Below are 17,481 nucleotides of genomic sequence, written 5' to 3' on the forward strand. Positions count from 1 at the left end.
TACATGCAAAATGGACAGCTGTGTTGTTTTGTTTTCATTTCACTTTCGTACTCTCGTTTGTCGTTTGTCGTCTGTCGTCGTTTTGTGTTCAGTACATCAAGCTCATAAGTCCTCCCCATAGATGTGTGATCAGAACCAAAAACCATCAAAATTATTCGAATATCCAGAGATGTCGAAATCTCTTGCCATCTCTAACACTAAACAAATGTATATGAAAAATACCAATTGTCATTTTACGACACTTCAAAAATTACCTCAAATGAATGCCTTCAGACCAGAATACCCCTTTATAGAGTATCCTTTTCTGATAACAATTTGTCTTAGTACTGAATGAATGTGGTTGGAATTCCAGTCTGTAGGGTATCTAGTTTGATTTTCAGCACTACAGTTGACTCTCTCTCTCTCTATCACATTCTCAATATATTAAATTTTATTTTCTTTAGGTTTTTATCATCCGGTATGTTCAATAAAGTGAATGTATTATACATAGTATAAGAACTCAAGTTAGAGCCCAATATTTTGCGACATAATTGAAGGTATGCCTAAGTACACAGTATATACGCCTTAGATATTTTTACAATGCCTCTCGTACTAACTTAAATTTAAATAAATAAAGTTAAACAAATATGTAAACACTTTATTTATCTAAAAATAAAGGAATATTTTCGTCAGTTTATTTATATGCCACAAAGTGCCTTTGATTTATTACATGTGTACATAATGGTACCCAGTCGGTCAAGATAAACTGGGATCATACGTAAATGGTAAAACGTAAATATTTTCCTACAAAGTACACACACCGAAGTACAACGATGAGCGTAAAATTTGCAATTGAAGTATGAAAACTTTACTACATAATTAATACCAAGGAAATATCTGAATTATCCTGTATAATATCACCTATGGTCGTATACGACCATCTCCACTTCGTTGTTTATACTTTTGGGTCATATTATATTTAATTCCAGTAAAGTTCTTAAACATTTTCTTTCTTTGAAAACTTGTATTTCGTCTTATTAAAAAATAGTGCGACTAGCATTCATTTAGTTCTTGTTTTGAAGAGGAAAAAGAGTCCTTTGTTAATTACTTCCCTATTTTATCAAAAAACTGTTATCCAGCTAGCGTTAATGGAACAATAAACTGCAACAAATGAATCCTATAACCAGCATTTATTCTCATTTTTTATTATTCAGCATTTGGTATTAGCTTCGTTAGTAAAGAGGTTGTTCTTAACCGACCTTATATGTAAAGGTCTTATACTAAATTGGCGAATCAAACGAACTTTTGTCGAAATACTGGACTTGAAACATTTGAACTTTGCCAAAAATGAAACTTAGGAAACAATCTTGATTTGTTTTGATGAATTTATTAGTGTTTCGTGTTCTTGGTTCTATTGTAATGATATTTTCATGATCTCAACTGTAGGCTTAATTATATAACATCTTAGATATAAAATGGCGTGAGAATTTAAACCAAGAATTGTATATCAAATTGTCTACTTCTTAAATATTTTAAGCAAATTCAACAAAGTTTAAATCTTATTTGCGTAACCAAGTTTCGACTCCAATAAAAGATATTTTATTCTAAGTTCGCTGAACGCTTACTTTCACATCAAAATTAGACAGATCTCGCCGAAAGTGAGCATACAAAAGCTCTATGGTTTTAAATTTGGATTCCATTCAGCTTCAGCTTCTAATGCAGTTCAGACTACAGAAGATTTCGTATTTGAAAATATCCTTTTTAGAGGCTCCTGAGTGACATCTTGCCTTACAATATGACAGCTACAATTGAGTTAAGCAACAATGCTTTGCATAGACTTTGCCAGAGCTATCACCAGTACAATAAGTTCGAACAGCCACGTACACTTGAAATTCTCGGTTATGAGCATTCGGCCAACGCAGACACTGTCACTGGTTTCCTGGGTCGCCATCAGTTCCTCACGCTTAAAGTGCGTCGAATTGATGCCGAAGGAAAGGAGCATTTGGAAAAAGTACGTTTTTTCACCAAATCTCCACCATTGGAATTGGCATCTCGTATGGAATACGTAGAAGAGTTTGGTGTTTTCAAAAAAGAGGTTAGTGTATACCGTGTGATATTGCCTGAATTGCAAAAAATTATACCACATGTGGCGCCTAATTGCTACTACGCTGACGAGCGCCTACTTGTCTTCGAACATCTTGCGGATCAGAAATTCCGCATGGCCGCCGGTCGTGACGGCATTCTCAACTATGATCACCTACATTGTGTATTGAAGACACTTGCAGCGCTGCATGCCAGTTCCATAATCTATGAAGTGCGTTGTGGACGCAAGCTGAATGAGCTACATCCGGAGGCTGTGGTGGAGAACTCTTATCCGTTGGACAGTCCGGACACTCACGTGCGTAAACAAAATTTCAATAATGCAAATCGAGTATTTGCGGAACTGATAAAATTACTACCGAAATATCAGAAGAACTTGGACCATATTTTAGCGGAGTTTCCGAAACGCATGGCGGTGATCTTCGAATTGGTACAGACGTCGAACAAATATCGAAACGTATTCAGTCATGGTGATCTATGGGCGAACAACGTCATGTTTCAGTATGACGAATCTAGTAAGCCGCCCATACAGTGCCGTCTGGTGGATTTTCAGCTTAGCCGTTATGCACCGCCCATGGTAGATGTGATAACAATACTCACCATACCGACAAGCAGTAGCTTCCGAAGGCAATATTTAACTGCATTACTCGATGACTACTATAGTTTTATGTCCAAATTCATGGAGCGGGAGTGTCTCAACATTGAAGACTACTTGCCGCGCCAAGAGTTCAATGAGACGGCAGACAAATTCCGCATTGTTGGACTTATTGAAAGTCTACTTTTCTCTCACGTGACGGATCTGCCAACAGAACTGGCAGAAGCTTTAACCTCGTCGGCAAATGGGTTCACAGATTTCTTTGATGCCAAACGTGTGGAGATGTGTTTGGAGGCTTTTCGCACCGATGACGTATATCGGGAAAGAATCACGGACATGCTGGAAGATTTTATAGATAATTATGTGTTGAATAATTAGCATTAGTATTTGTAATTGTGCAGCGGAAAGTATGTTATAGTTTCAATAATATGTATCTATAGATTTAAATATATTTTGTTATTAAATTTTTAAAAGAATGAATTCATTTGTTTGCCAAGTCGTCATTATATATCTTAACATATTTAAATCAGTTTATGTTGTTAACGTTTGTCCGCGATTAACTAAGGGTTTAGTGAGGCAGCCACTGAAGGATATGGACTTTCACTTTAAAGAAATCAAGGAAATTATTAATAATTCGGTAGTTCGAGTCGGTTTCCTACCATGTTTACTTTAGTGGATAATGCTTACCCTCAAAGACGCCTTATAGAGTGCACTCCTGGTATTTTCAACTTCTCTTCCTCTGCTTCCCCCGGCGGGTACTGCGTCGAATATTCTCAGAGCTAGAGTGTTTTTATCCCTTCGTACGACAATGACCATGATGGCTTCGCCTCTTTGTCCAAATTGGAAGAAGCAGAACTAACGTCGCGGTTGTTTTGGACAATTTGGTTGAATAGTTATGTTATTGATTAGGTAAGCCATTGTTGAGACGTCAATATATCCACAAAAAGTTACTTTTTGGTTTGCTTTATGAGCAAATTTCTTCAAAGATCAAACCGAACATCATTCTACAGTCAGTGGGGAACGTTATAGAGCCATGATTAACGACTGTTTTATGCCTGAAATGGAGCATGTTGGTGTGGATCACCTTTGGCTCGAACAAAACGGCACTACATGTCATACAGCTAACGAAAAGTCAATTTATTGAAGTGAACTTTTGGTGAGCGCATTATCTCGCGTTGTGGGCCTGTAGCGTGGCCTACAAGATCGTGCGATTAAACACCTCTGCACTATATTTTTTGGGTTATTTGAAGTCACTTGTTTACGCAGATAAACTCGAGACAATCGACTCCTGAGAAGAGAATATGATTGCTTCAAAAAGGGTGTGAAAAGCGGCCTCTCGGATGGAATATATTCAAGTCAGCCGTGGGGGTCACTTGCCCGAAATAATTTATTAAACATAATGCCAATCCTTTATTAAAAAAAAAACGAATTCTTGCCCGTAGCATCAAATTATATGCGTATTATTTCCACTTGAAAACTGCATCTCTGAAAAAATACCCTTTTTTACATACATACATATAGTACATAGTCCTCTTAACATAGTAAATTATCCAGCATTTTGAGTGAAAATGTAATTATCAATTTTCCTGTTTATCACACCGGCACTCTTCAGCTATTTTCGCATTATTTTTTACCCGCCACATATCTAGTGGTTTTGCATACATACATACTAACATACAATTACTTAGTTGCGGCTAAAGTTGAACGTTGATATGTACATACGTACCACCTTATATCCATTGCACCGTACATCGCATGGCTAACGGTTTATTACTTAATTTCTCTTCGTAACTTGACCATCTTCTTTTCTCGACTTCTTCATCGCTTTTCGCCTCGAGCATTCGTTGCGGTGGCCGTTTTGATTTTGCCACTTAAAGTCTAACCCATTCCACAATATTTGGCGGGCTTGAGTGTCTACAACGGTTACTTGGTCAAGACGTAAAATTCAGTTGCCAATCGGACGCGTTCAATTAAACTACGAACAAAGCGCGAAAGTAAACATTTCATTTTCAATTCACCTGTCGTCGAGTGGAAATCAAGTGTCATTACCTACATACATACATTTATTTAATTAAATTAAAAGTGTGGCAGATTTAGTGTGAAAATGTGAGTTCTCAAAGAATAAACAACTAAAATTCTAAACATTTTTGTTCCATCAATGATTTAAAATCAAAGCTTGTACTTAAGACAAGTTAACTCATGATTGATTTAGGAAAGAGATTACAAGTAAATATTGTAAAATAAGATGAGATGAGAATGAAAGACGTTGTTATGCATTATAAATAAGCTTTTATATACATACATCAAATGGCTTAAAAAATGTATATAATGGTTCCAAAATTTTTCCGAAATCTTCTCCAAACTTTTGCACCAAAAATTTAACACGATAAACTAAACTAATAAATTAAGTATTTTTTCGCGAGTTAACAAAACTGTTTATGTTTTCGATTACAATTTAATAGACATTTGACAGTTTTTCTATGCTGCAACCTCTCATTCCATAGCCTAATGCGTTACCGGTGCTTAGGTGGTGCAACTTTGTTTTCATAATTCTTCACTTAGTTACTTCTGTCACAGCCTTAACTAAAAAAAAGAATGATAAAAAATTGGCGTAATCTCTATCTCTATCATTCCTGATACATATGCTGTAAGGCCGACCGTCAATCCATCACCAGATGTAACACACAGTCTGTCAAGTAAGAGAGTTATGAAACTTTCATATTTACTCGTATATGTACTATACACGTTACAAACATTGAGGCAATTTGGTCAATAATACTCGTATGTTCAGTCACCATCGGCATCTCCGAGGCATGCTTTCTACTAATTTAACGGCGTCTAGAACTGGCAAAGTGGCAAAGATCTCCAGATCCGACGAATTTCGTAAGACAAAGTGTATGTGCGTCTTCCACGAAGCTTCTGTGTAATATATGCCCACACATTTTCTATAGAGTTTGCATCGGGCGACTGCGAAGGCCAATCCAATGTAACGATGCCGGATTGAGTTTCCCACTGAGTACAGAACTTGCTGCGGTGTTTAGGCTCATTGTCCTCCTGCAGAATCCAATCTCCATGTTTTCTGATGAACCATCGTTTGGCAGATGGCAGTAAAGCCCTTTTGTAGATTTTTATCATTTTCTCGGCATTTAGGTTGTCAGTAAAGAGGTACAAAGTGCCGAATTCCTGCTTTGAGAAGCAGCCCCAAAGATGCACCTTTATTCCATGTTTTACGGTCCGCTGAACAGCCTATTGGTGGAAGTTGACCAGGCTCGCGTGAGAACAGAACGTGCCACTATAGAACATTCATCAGTAAAAATGACATTTTCAAAATCTCTATCAATATTCTCATGCGCCCAAGCGAGTCGCTTTGTCACAAGTTTTTCAATCAAAAGAGGCTTCTTCATTGTGTTGCGCCATTTCAGATCATGAGTATGAAGAAGGGTTCGGATAGTGTCGTAGGATATATCTAAACCTTTTGCAATTAATTTTGCTTGTCATTGTCGCAGTGTTAAAGCAGGATTCCATTTTTTTGTTCACTTTTCCTATCGAACCCCCATCTGGTAAATCATCGACATTTTTAGCCACTTTATATCGCTGTATCCACTTCTGTACAAATGCCTTCGACTTTCTAATATATTTAGCTGCCGCTGATTGCGACATTTTGGGACCTTTTGGGTGGAGGCAAAGGCACACAGCCTCGTAGCGCGACGCGTACTTAGCACTCATGGCGTTTAACGTGATTCTCTTTCAAAAGATCAACGACAACTGCACTTTTGTGGACAATGCATCAAGGACAAAGCTTCCCTGTATCGGCTCGCGAAGGAATTAGAGCGAAAGCTTTCATTAACTGTCGGTACAGTCGACCACGCTCTTACTTGACAGACTGTATCTAAAGTTTAGTATTCGGCTATAACAAAAGGAGAAGATTTTAGACCAGGCATAAAGGGATGTCCAACTTATTCCAGTGAGAGTGCGCCGCAAAATTAACGTTTTTTATAACATTTTCCATTATAGCCAGATCGGGCAAAATAACAATTTTTGAGTATTTAAATTAAAATATCCAACATTTTTACGATATAGTGGTCCATTAATATATGTAGAACTATTTAAAGCTTTTTATGTTATATTAACACAACTGACTTATGAACTTTCAATACTTTATAAAGGCATTTAAGCTTGTTAGCTCTCAATTAATAAATGCTTTTAATCATTTTTCCTTAATATTCATTGTTTGACACTTTTTATTAGTGGTCTTTAACGAGACAACAAATCCCTCCATTTACATATTTTTTGATAAGATTTAAATCGATTGGCAATTGTTCTCTCACTTCCAATGAGAGATGATTTGGGCATCTTTTTATATCTGATTTAGACTGTGGATTTAACTCATTGGATATTTTTACAATAATCATCATAAGTAAGATATCTTAAAGCAAGGTAATACGAAATGCATGTCAGCTATAGCAAAAGCTCTTTTGCCAATCCTTCTAGCACTTGCCTGACGTCTTTCAAGTACCATATCCTTCACTTTTTTAATATTTTCATCAGTTGAAGAGATCGAAGGTCGTCCAGAATGAAGCATGTCTTCAACGATCTCTCGACCATCCATGTACTACCAGGAGACTTGTGTAAAATTGAATCGCCGTTAACCCTCCCCAACACTCGCAAGAGTTCCTCACACGAAATCTGGTAAAAAATACAAAATTTTGAGATAAATTCTTTGTTCGATATTTTTATCCATGGTAAAACCATCGCAACGCACTACTGAAGAGTACTTACTTAAGCAGCTGCTGTAAATAAACTGGTTGACACGCGCTCATATTTGGCATTGTAATTAAGGACAGTCCTAAAAACTTTGCAAAATACATTTTTTGAAATATCATTTATCCGGGGAGTTTAAATTTCAATTTCTGCGTCCTTTCTTGTCAGAATGTACAAATAAATCCCCGCAAAACTAATACGGCTGTGTAAACTGACGTTGAGCAACACCAAAAGCTCCGTCAGGATCGGGAAGGACCTCTCCGAGCCGTTCGATACCAAACGAGGTTTCAGGCAAGGCGACTCCCTATCGTGCGACTTCTTCAATATGCAGCTGGAGAAAATAGTTCGAGCTGCAGAACTTAATCGAGCAGGTACTTCGACTGAGTAGGCAACTGAAAACTAAAGTCCTCTCTCGACGAACCAAAACCAAACTCTATAAGTCGCTCATAATTCCCGTCCTGCTATATGGTGCAGAGGCTTGGACGATGACAACAACTGACGAGTCGACGTTGCGAGTTTTCGAGAGAAAAGTTCTGCGAAAGATTTATGGTCGTTTGCGCGTTGGCCACGGCGAATATCGCATTCGATGGAACGATGAACTGTACGAGATATACGACGACATTGACATAGTTCAGCGAATTAAAAGACAGCGGCTACGCTGGCTAGGTCATGTTGTACGGATGGATGAAAACACTCCTGAAAGTATTCGACCCAATACCCGCCGCGGGAAGCAGAGGAAGAGGAAGACCTCCACTCCGTTGGAAGGACCAAGTGGAGAAGGACCTGGCTTCGCTTGTAATATCCAATTGGCGCCACGTAGCGAAAAGAAGAAACGACTGGTGCATTTTCTACGCCAGTTAAGAAGAAGAAGTATAAATAAACAGCGTGACGAGCTGAGTCCGTCCGTCTGCACGGAACAAGTCCATCAGTTTTTGCGGTATCGATCTGAAACTTTACACACATCCTTTTCTCGTCAATAAGTTGCTGCCCGCTATCGCACCATTATAGCATACATCTGTCATACAAACTGCATAGGCAGAATGAAGTGATTGGATTGGATGGAAACCTCTTTCACTTGACGAGATATCCTTATGAAATTTGGTCTGGATTATTTTTCAAGGCAAGAGTACAATCTCCGAAGGAAGACCCACTACACCACCATACAGCATACAGGCATAGCTGTCATACAAACTGACCAAACAAATTTAGTTCTTGTTCGGAGTCTTTTGTATTTCTGCATAGTATTATAGCTTTGGCGCAACCGAAGTTAAGCTGTTCGAAGGCGTCTTTAAACATAAATTGGCAGGACCCACCTTTAGTCGAAGATCATCAGGGCACCACCACAAATAAGACGAGAAGCTCGAACAAACAAAGTTGTTTGTATGAGTGAATTAATTTGTCTTACATTACATAATTTTTAACTTGCTTGCCTAAATTAGCTTATTTAGCATTCAATGAGCGTAGTGCAATTGGTTATTTAAAGTTTCACCTTAACCTAATTGTAAATCAGTGATTATATTAACTTTGCGGTAACGTGAATACTGTAAACAAACCGCTAAGTCTGAGTTGAAAATTAATTATGTATGTGTTTGTGTGTTACAAGATATTTTGTTTTGTGTTGTGGCATGCAAATTTTGGCGAACCGCAAATTTGGGTAAATATAATAGTTAAACAAAAACAAACAGAACTGCAAGCAAAGCAAAGATGAATTGAAAACTGTAGACACTTGTAAATAATTTGACAGAAATTAACATTCGTGGAACGCGCCGTAACAGTCTACAAATTGACGGCTAATGTCCGCTATTTATCACAACAACAGCGCCGCTTAAATTCATACATAATACCAGAAGTGTCCAAAGTGGCGCAAAAGTCAAGTGAGGTCGACGAATGTTTACTTCACTGGCAAAATATTTGTTGTAGTTGTGTTTTCCGACATTGTCAGCACATTTTATCATGTATTAGCTTGTAGGCTTACAAATGTTAAGCGACTTTGTGGGTAATTTAGATTTAGGGAGTGATAAAACTCATACGCAAAGTTTGTTTGTAATTTCTTCTATTGCTTAGGATTTTAATTGAGAAAGAGGGAGGTAACAACACATTGATGAATGAACAAACTCGTTGTTTACATTAAAATGATTTGATGTAACATTACGCTTCGACTTTTGCAAACCATTCCAAGGTTAATTATGGCATCAGTGAAAAAAATACCAAAACACTAGGAAGCGGCTTAAAACTTGCAAAGTGTACTATGTCTGACGACGCACCTAGGCCTGTAAGAAAATCCCTTCACTTTATTATGTCGTCTCTTTACCACCCCGCGTTTCTGGTACAGTTCATCCTGGTACATTTCATTCGTACAAAAAGTTCCAAAACCCTCAGAAACATCGTCAAGACCGATAATAGCGGTGATTTTCTTATACCAAGCTTTGCATTCGCATAGAAGCAGTTTTCTTTTTGTTCTAGTCTACCGGCATGTCTGCCAAATAGAACAGAATTCGTTTTACATTTTCATAGTCGGCATGTGCGATTAATAGTCCAGTCAGTTGTCTGCTTTTTAAGTTTTGAGTTTCTGGGACTCATATATATGTAAGATGTTCGTCGATTAAATATCTTCAGGCAGCCAGTGGCATATGATTTCCCTCTTTTCCGCAGTCTCATTGTAGAGTGGTGCCTGCTCTGGCTAGTTCATCTGCTTCACAGTTACCAGGAATATCGCTTTGTTCTGGAACCCATTGCAGGCTTATACTGAGATAAGATGTTAGATCCAAAAAGTGATCAAGAAATTCTTTTCATTATATTTGCTGATACTCTATGAGGCTTTAATGATTTCAAAAGCGCTTGGATATCTGTGTATAGAATTTCTTGTTGTGAGCACACCCTTTGTCAGAAAAAGAAGACTTTCATTAAAAGATATGATCTCCGATTGGAAGACACTACAGAGTTTTGATGAACTGGCGGTGATCTCGGTGTCTGATTTTGTTAAAAAGGCACCACCACTCACTCGATTATTTAGTTTGTACCCATCGGTATAGATGCTTATCCCTATGTCTCTGTCCACGTTACACCTTTCTCACTCTTCTCTGACAGCTAAGGCAATATTGGGGATCGATTTTAAGTTCCATATATTTTTGAAAATCCGTGACGTAAAACGACGTTAAGTGCTTGACATCGCATTGTTCCAAGAGCTCCACTGACGCCTACAAAAGATAATCCATTTCGAGGTTCCCTACTTGTTTAAAGAAAAAACACAGAAACTTCAAATTTAATGGGGAATATTTATTATCATTCAGAAGAACATTCTTTAACATTTATTATTTGAAGTTTATTTCTTTCAAATGTTGGCCACGGCTATGTTCAATGCAAATTTCGATGACTGCTTCGAACATTTCGACTGGTAACTGGCGAATGACACACGTGATGGTTTGTTCCAAGGTCTGAATCGAAGCGGTATTGTCCTCATTGACTATAGACTTTACATATCCCCACAGAAAAAGTCTAACGGTGTGATATCACACGGTCTTGGTGGCCAATTGACCGGCCCAAAACGCGAAATTAAGTGTTTTCTCAATAAATCCATTGATTAATGCGATGTGTTGGAAGTTACGCCGTTTTGCTGAAACCAAATGTCTCCGAGATCACGAGTTTTAACTTCAGACATCAAATAGTCGGTTATTATGACGCTACAACACTCGCCATTGACGGTTACGTTCTCACCGTCATCATTTTTGAAGAAATATGGACCGATGATTCCACCGACTCACAAATCATACCAAATCGTTATTTTTTATGAATGAAATGGTAGCTCTTGAATTTCCTCAGGTTGCTTTTCGTCCCAGATGCGGCTACTCTGCTTGTTTACATACTTACATTGAGCCAGAAATGGGCCTCATCGCTGAACAGAATTTGGCTTGAAAATGTCGGAAAATGTACCTCCACTTGGATCTTCTTCTTCTTTACTGGCGTAGACACCGCTTACGCGATTATAGCCGAGTCAACAACAGCCCGAGGTTTGTTGTCTCCTTTCATAGGGGGTGTTTTTTTACGTGGCGGGTCCCAAACCCAGCGCACAGTAGGGAATATTTCGCCTTCTCACTTTAGCTCGCCTTTAAACGGATGTTCTTAGGCTACCCAGAGGATACTTGGTCAAAGACCGGAAGTCGGGAGCTGCTTTAGTCATATGTAAAAGAATCGTTTCTGGCCACTCCCAAGTGAATGGCGATCAGAGAACTTTTCTCACATGCGTGAACTTCTACACATGACTCCATCTTCCCTACACATGACTCCATCCTCCACTCGGATCACCCATTATATTTATCAGTGGAAGTTCCAGAGTTTCTTTCTGGATGTAAGTAACATTTTCACCCATTAAACCCATAAAACGCGCCTGTCATAGTTTTGGCATTGTGACAGTAACCAAGAAAGTGACAATTACGCAATCAACCCGTTTTCTATAAAAAAAATATTTAATAGTGCCACAACGGGATGTACACACGCACATATTTGTCAACTCTGCTTGCAACAAGGAAACCTAAAAATGCAGTAAGTCGACAAGTGCGTAACGTCTGGCGAGATAGCGTTTGACATGCCACCAAGACCTGTTAAGCTAGTGAAAATCGGAACCGGCATCGCTTGTCTCAACATACTTTTGCTTTTCTGCGGCAACAACGAATTTTAATGGCGCGCGCGGGTACAACTTCTCCTTCGAATTTGTTAGTCTTGTGACAACAAGTTGCCACTTGTCATATGACTTGGGATCTGGTTGCCTGCGCATGACAACTTGTTGCACGTGACACTGTTACGCATGAATACGCAACACAGAAGGAAGCAAGCAGAAAAAGTTAATATAATTAGGCAAATTAGTTAATAAACTCATTTTTATTCCTGCTCGAAATAGGTAACCACACGACAAAATACTGACAAAATTGGAGTCTATTCGACTTTTTAACAATTTACAGATTTTAACTCGCCGTATAACTTAGTATTACATATTTATGAAGTCAGTACAGCGGATACTGAATAGAATACCTTCAAAGCCATAGTGTTTGTTCCATCCGGACGATATGACTTGGCTAACGCATCCACTGTCTCTTATGGCGGTGAACTATGTCAAAGTCGCCGTATACCTCGTAGATCGTATCATCGTTCCATTGACTGCGATATTCGCCGTTGCCAATGCGCAAACGACCATAAATCTTCCGCAGAACCTTCCGCTCGAATACTCGTAACACCGACTCATCAGATGTGTTCATCGTCCATGCCTCTGCACCATATAGCAGGACTGGGGTGATGAGGCAACTTGTAGAGTTTGGTCCTTTACTTATTTTGCTTTGGATTTCGAGGCTGACATTGTTTTTGATGTTAAGTCTGGTTCCAAGATAGACGAAATTATCTACTACTTCAAAACTATTACTATCAACATTGACGTGGTTGCCAATACGTAAGTTCGAGGCCTGTTTGTTTGATGACATGAGGCATTTCGTCTTGCCCTCGTTCACTATCAGACCTTTTTGCTTCGCTTCCTTATCCAGTCTGGAGAAAGCAGACCTAACAGCGCGGTTGTTGAGGTCAATGATATCAATATCATCGGCATACACCAGCTGCTGAACACTCTTATATGAATATTTTTTTTTAATTTCCGTTCAGTCTATTTCAAAGGTTTTGCCTACAAGCTGCCTACAATTACAATTACTATACATACAAAGTACTAGTACTAGTACTTCAAATTCCAACATGTAAGAGATATCCATTTAAAACTCAAGTATGCGAATTGACTTTCACAGAAGGCCAACTGATACACTTTTGCGCGCCTGCCCAACATATCCATACAAAGAAAACATGTACCTGCCTATATAACTATTTATATTTGGATGCCAACATGCCTATCAGCTGACAAAAGCAACGTAAACTTAATCAGCTGTTTGGCAAGGAAACTGAATCGCCTTAATCAGCTGAACAGCCAAGCGTGTAAATATGGTCGGGAAGTGACTTTGGCATTCGACCAACGTGTGGATAGCCTGCATGTCAGCATGTAATACGGAAATGTTTTGTAGCAAACTCGGCTCCAAATGATATTGGGTTAAAATTTTTGTCGCATGCAAATTCAACTAAACGAATGTTTACTTGGCATCAATTTCATACTGGTTTGTGGGTATGAAGAAATATACAATATATGTATGTACATATACCATATACCTTAAAATTTTGCGAGGTACTTTCTCAAGTCGAGACTATGCTCTGTTGTTACATACCTATTTTAGCAACAGTATCCAATGGACGACGTAACTGATATATGTACATGCCACATTTCCAGTGTGAACGCACTTTTCAAACGGTGGCAAAGCTACCGCTTTCTAGTATGTCACAGTACTAAGTTTACTTTTATGCTAGTTGTTCCATTGTTTCAAGTGCCAGTTGCCGGAAGCTTTTTTTTTTGTTGCGCACAGCCTACGCTCGAGAATGTGAACTAAAAAAATCAAAAAATGCACAAACAATAGATACAACTGATTCTTAAAAAACTGGCGCTAGCATCCAAAATGATATAAAGTTTATAGTCTAATTAATAATTAATTAATTAAGAAACAGATTCATGCCGCTTGAAAGCTATGGGAAAGATCCAAAAGTGGGGAAAATGGGTGCCACATGAATTGAATGAAAGACAAATGAAAAACCAAAAATTTGCTTTCTTCAAGTTGGACAAAGAAGCAAAGCAAATGGGCCTGGTAGTGAACGAGATGAATTCCTCTCATCAAACAGTTGTCACATTCTCAACTTGGATTCCATGTTCCTGTTGACAGTCATACTTCCAAGTCGTAGATAATTTCATCTTTCTTGGAGCCAGCATTAACACCAACAACAACGACAGCCTCGAAATACTCGAAAAAAGAGGAAGACCTCTACTCTGTTTGAAACACTAGGTTGAGAAGTACCGGGCTACACTTAGAATCTCCAATAGGCGTCTAACAGCAAAAAGGAAGGAAGCGGTGTCTTCGCCAGCAAAGAAAAAAAAGAAATTTTGCATTAAAGGAAATCAATTTTGCTTCGAATTGTCATTGGCGATGAAAAAAGGATTTATTTTAAAATCCTAAACGGAGAACATGATGCGTTAGTCCAGGTCAACCATCAACATCGACTGCAAAAACAGATAGATTCAGTAAGAAGGCAATGCCTTGTGTTTGGTGAGATCAGAAGGATATGGTACATCTTGAGTTTCTATAACCTGGTGAAACTGTTAATACTAATTGCTACAGACAATTTTAACCATGCATTGATTGAAAAATGACCAGAATAAGCCTGCACACATAGTAAAATCGGTTCAGCATACTCGTACAATCAATGTACTTGGCTTCCAGCTGCTATCGCACCCGCCGTATTCTCAAGACTTGGCCCCCTCCGATCACCATTTGTTTTCATCTATGGGACACGCATTCGATTCCTACGCAGAAGTCGAAATTTTGTCTGATCGTAATAGAGGCATTACATTTTTCGGGTTTTCCCCCGAATACTATCTTAGAGGTCGTACTAGAAAATCTAACGACAGTTAATATATACAAGGTGCGTTCCAAAGTAAACAGGACTTTTTGAATATACCGCCCCTTGGCGGCGCCATCTATATGTCTGGTGCGTTAGAATCTGCTATCTTTATCGATTGTTCAGTGAGAATTTCATAACATTTCATCGATTGGAAGTGAAGTTATTGCGTTTTAAGTGTCAGTATGTTTGGGGTGGTGAGGACATAAATGACGATCAACATGTGGGCCAATCAAAAACCGTGATCACCGGAAATTCCATCGAAAATCAGCCGAAATCATAATTGAAATTCATGAAAATGGAATATCTCCAAAACATCGATTTATCGCATTTTGGCTTACGAAAGGTGTGTGCACCTTTTGTTCCGCACAAATTGACTGAGGACCATAAATTGCTCAGAATCGAAATTTTGAACGACTCTTGTCCCCGTATTTACCTGATATGGCACTGTGCGACTTTTTTCTTTTCGAAAAAATGCATTTGCCCATGAAAGGAAAGCGTTATGCAGACGTAGAGGCCATTGGAAATGCTTGCCCCGGCATACTGGCGGCCATACCGGCCAACGAGCTAAAACACTCGTTCGACATGCTTTTGGACCGTGGTAAAACCTGTATTGAGGCAGAAGGAGACTATTTAGTTTGCCGAAACCATTTGTTTTGTTTTTGTTTTTTTAAAATCCTGTTTAATTTGGAACGCACCTTGTATTAGAGAATTCAAGTCTGGTTTATATCTTAGAATAAGCGCTTTCGTAAATTATCGGTTGTTCATTCTATCTGGTGTTCACAATACTGAGCGTGCGCTTTGTATACATTAGGATACGTAGGTAATTTGTACGTGTTTTTCCAGACCTTTGTTGCTACTGTTCTTTTTTGCTTTTAATAATTGTTTACGGTTTACTTAAGTGTCATCACTCACAACAGAAATATCCACATAGTCGACAGTAGCGTATTGCACGGTGTGTTAGTTTGTAGGTTAGGAAAATAATAAAAGTGTTGTGAGAGAACTGTATGCTAGAGAAGCACATTTCATTTGACAAAAAATCCACATCGAAAATTAAGTGAAGAATTGCAGAAATCGATGCGTTTTTTGACAAAGATTAAAATTGTTTTGGGAGAGAATTCTCTCCCAATTAGCGGAGGTATATGGAAGTACTCGAATTTTGTCAAATAATTTCAAAATTGGTGGAAGTTCCTGAGAAGTGTCGCCAAGTGTTCTAGTAAAGCCTTTTCGCAGAAATCCAGAGAGTCCAGAGTATCATTCTGAAATAATATTTTTACTGTTCTCGTGAGTTTTCTTTAGATCGAATCCGATCAAAATCAGCAACTGCTGCAATATTAAGCGGTTGCAGATATGATTTTTCTTTCGCTGTTTATCCAATGGATTAGATAAAATAGCGGATGATCAAAGTAGATACACACTAGCAGGCGTATTTCGCTTCGCTCTATGAGCTCTGGAAAAGTTCCAAGAAGATCCGACGTTTTAGACCCTAAATTTGTTCAGCGATAAGCCCCATTTTTGGCGCAGTGGATGTGTAAACAAGCAAAATTGTCACATTGGGACGAAGAGATTCAAGGGCTGCCATTTCATGCAGAAAAAGAACGGTTTGGTTTGGTTTGTGAGCCGGTAGAATCATCGGTCCATATTTCTTCAAATATCATGATACCGGTGAGAACATAACAGTAAATGGCGACCGTTATCGCGCCATGATAACCGACTATTTTCTGCTTGAAATGGAAGATCGTGATCTTGGCGACATTTGGTTTCAACAAGACTTCCCAAAAATTGCACCAATCAACGGATTCATTGAGACAACACTTCGGTGAGCAAATAATTACACTTTTTGGGCCGGTCGTTTGGCCACCAAGATCGCAAGATATCACACCCTTAGACTTTTTCTGGAGGATATGTAAATGTTGAGAAAACAATTGCTTTCTCTTAAGACCAATTATACAAATTTTCAAACCTCCTCTGTCTGATATCTTAAACTTATTTTCATTTATTATTTTATTTAACAGGTTTACACAACATAATATCCAAGTTTGGTTCTTCATGCTATGCTTTGCCTTCACCGTTGTATGGGCGCGTCCGCAACGCTATGCACACATCGCAGTTATTGAAAATGATGCATATGAACAGACCTTACCTAACGCGCTGAGAAATCCCTTCTACAAGACGCCACGAGTGCGTGAGGCGCTAGCCAAGTCCAGCTGGTTCGGACCGGGCGAGGAGCCGGTAAGTAAATTAACTAAAATTATTTATCAATGCCGATATTAAATTATAATAAATACTTTTACTTACAGGTATATGATCGCCAAGCGGAGAAAATACCACGCGCTGAGATCTACAATGTGCTCGCACATGCCGGCTTCATCAATCGAAGAGGAAAACTAATTTAAGCCGGCGACTGAGCAGACCTAGAAGAGTTCTGAGCATCATAAAGGGGAGATATCTGTTGTTGTCCAAGTGTGGTTATTCGTGGCCTCACGCACAATCAGCCTATTTACCTAACCTAACCTCAC

At 38.7% G+C, this 17,481-nt stretch overlaps 2 protein-coding genes across 2 annotated transcripts in view; both read left to right on the forward strand.

The window, feature by feature from the left end:
- Positions 1 to 1,619: 1,619 nt before the first annotated feature.
- The window catches only part of LOC105224200 (uncharacterized), a 305,457-nt gene continuing 289,595 nt past the window's right edge, over positions 1,620 to 17,481 (forward strand). Inside the window, exon 1 of the mRNA XM_049446559.1 lies at positions 1,620 to 3,085. Within this exon, the coding sequence (XP_049302516.1) occupies positions 1,775 to 3,052 (1,278 nt within the window). The 5' untranslated portion in view covers positions 1,620 to 1,774 and the 3' untranslated portion in view covers positions 3,053 to 3,085. The remainder of the gene's footprint in view (positions 3,086 to 17,481) is intronic.
- On the forward strand, positions 3,939 to 17,402 carry LOC105224197 (hypothetical protein). Its single transcript, XM_011202204.4, has 3 exons — positions 3,939 to 4,780; positions 16,978 to 17,194; positions 17,263 to 17,402. Coding segments are annotated over exons 1-3 (315 nt in total). The 5' UTR covers positions 3,939 to 4,778; the 3' UTR covers positions 17,359 to 17,402.

The sequence above is a fragment of the Bactrocera dorsalis genome, chromosome 1, assembly GCF_023373825.1.
Source record: "Bactrocera dorsalis isolate Fly_Bdor chromosome 1, ASM2337382v1, whole genome shotgun sequence".
Taxonomy (NCBI): domain Eukaryota; kingdom Metazoa; phylum Arthropoda; class Insecta; order Diptera; family Tephritidae; genus Bactrocera; species Bactrocera dorsalis.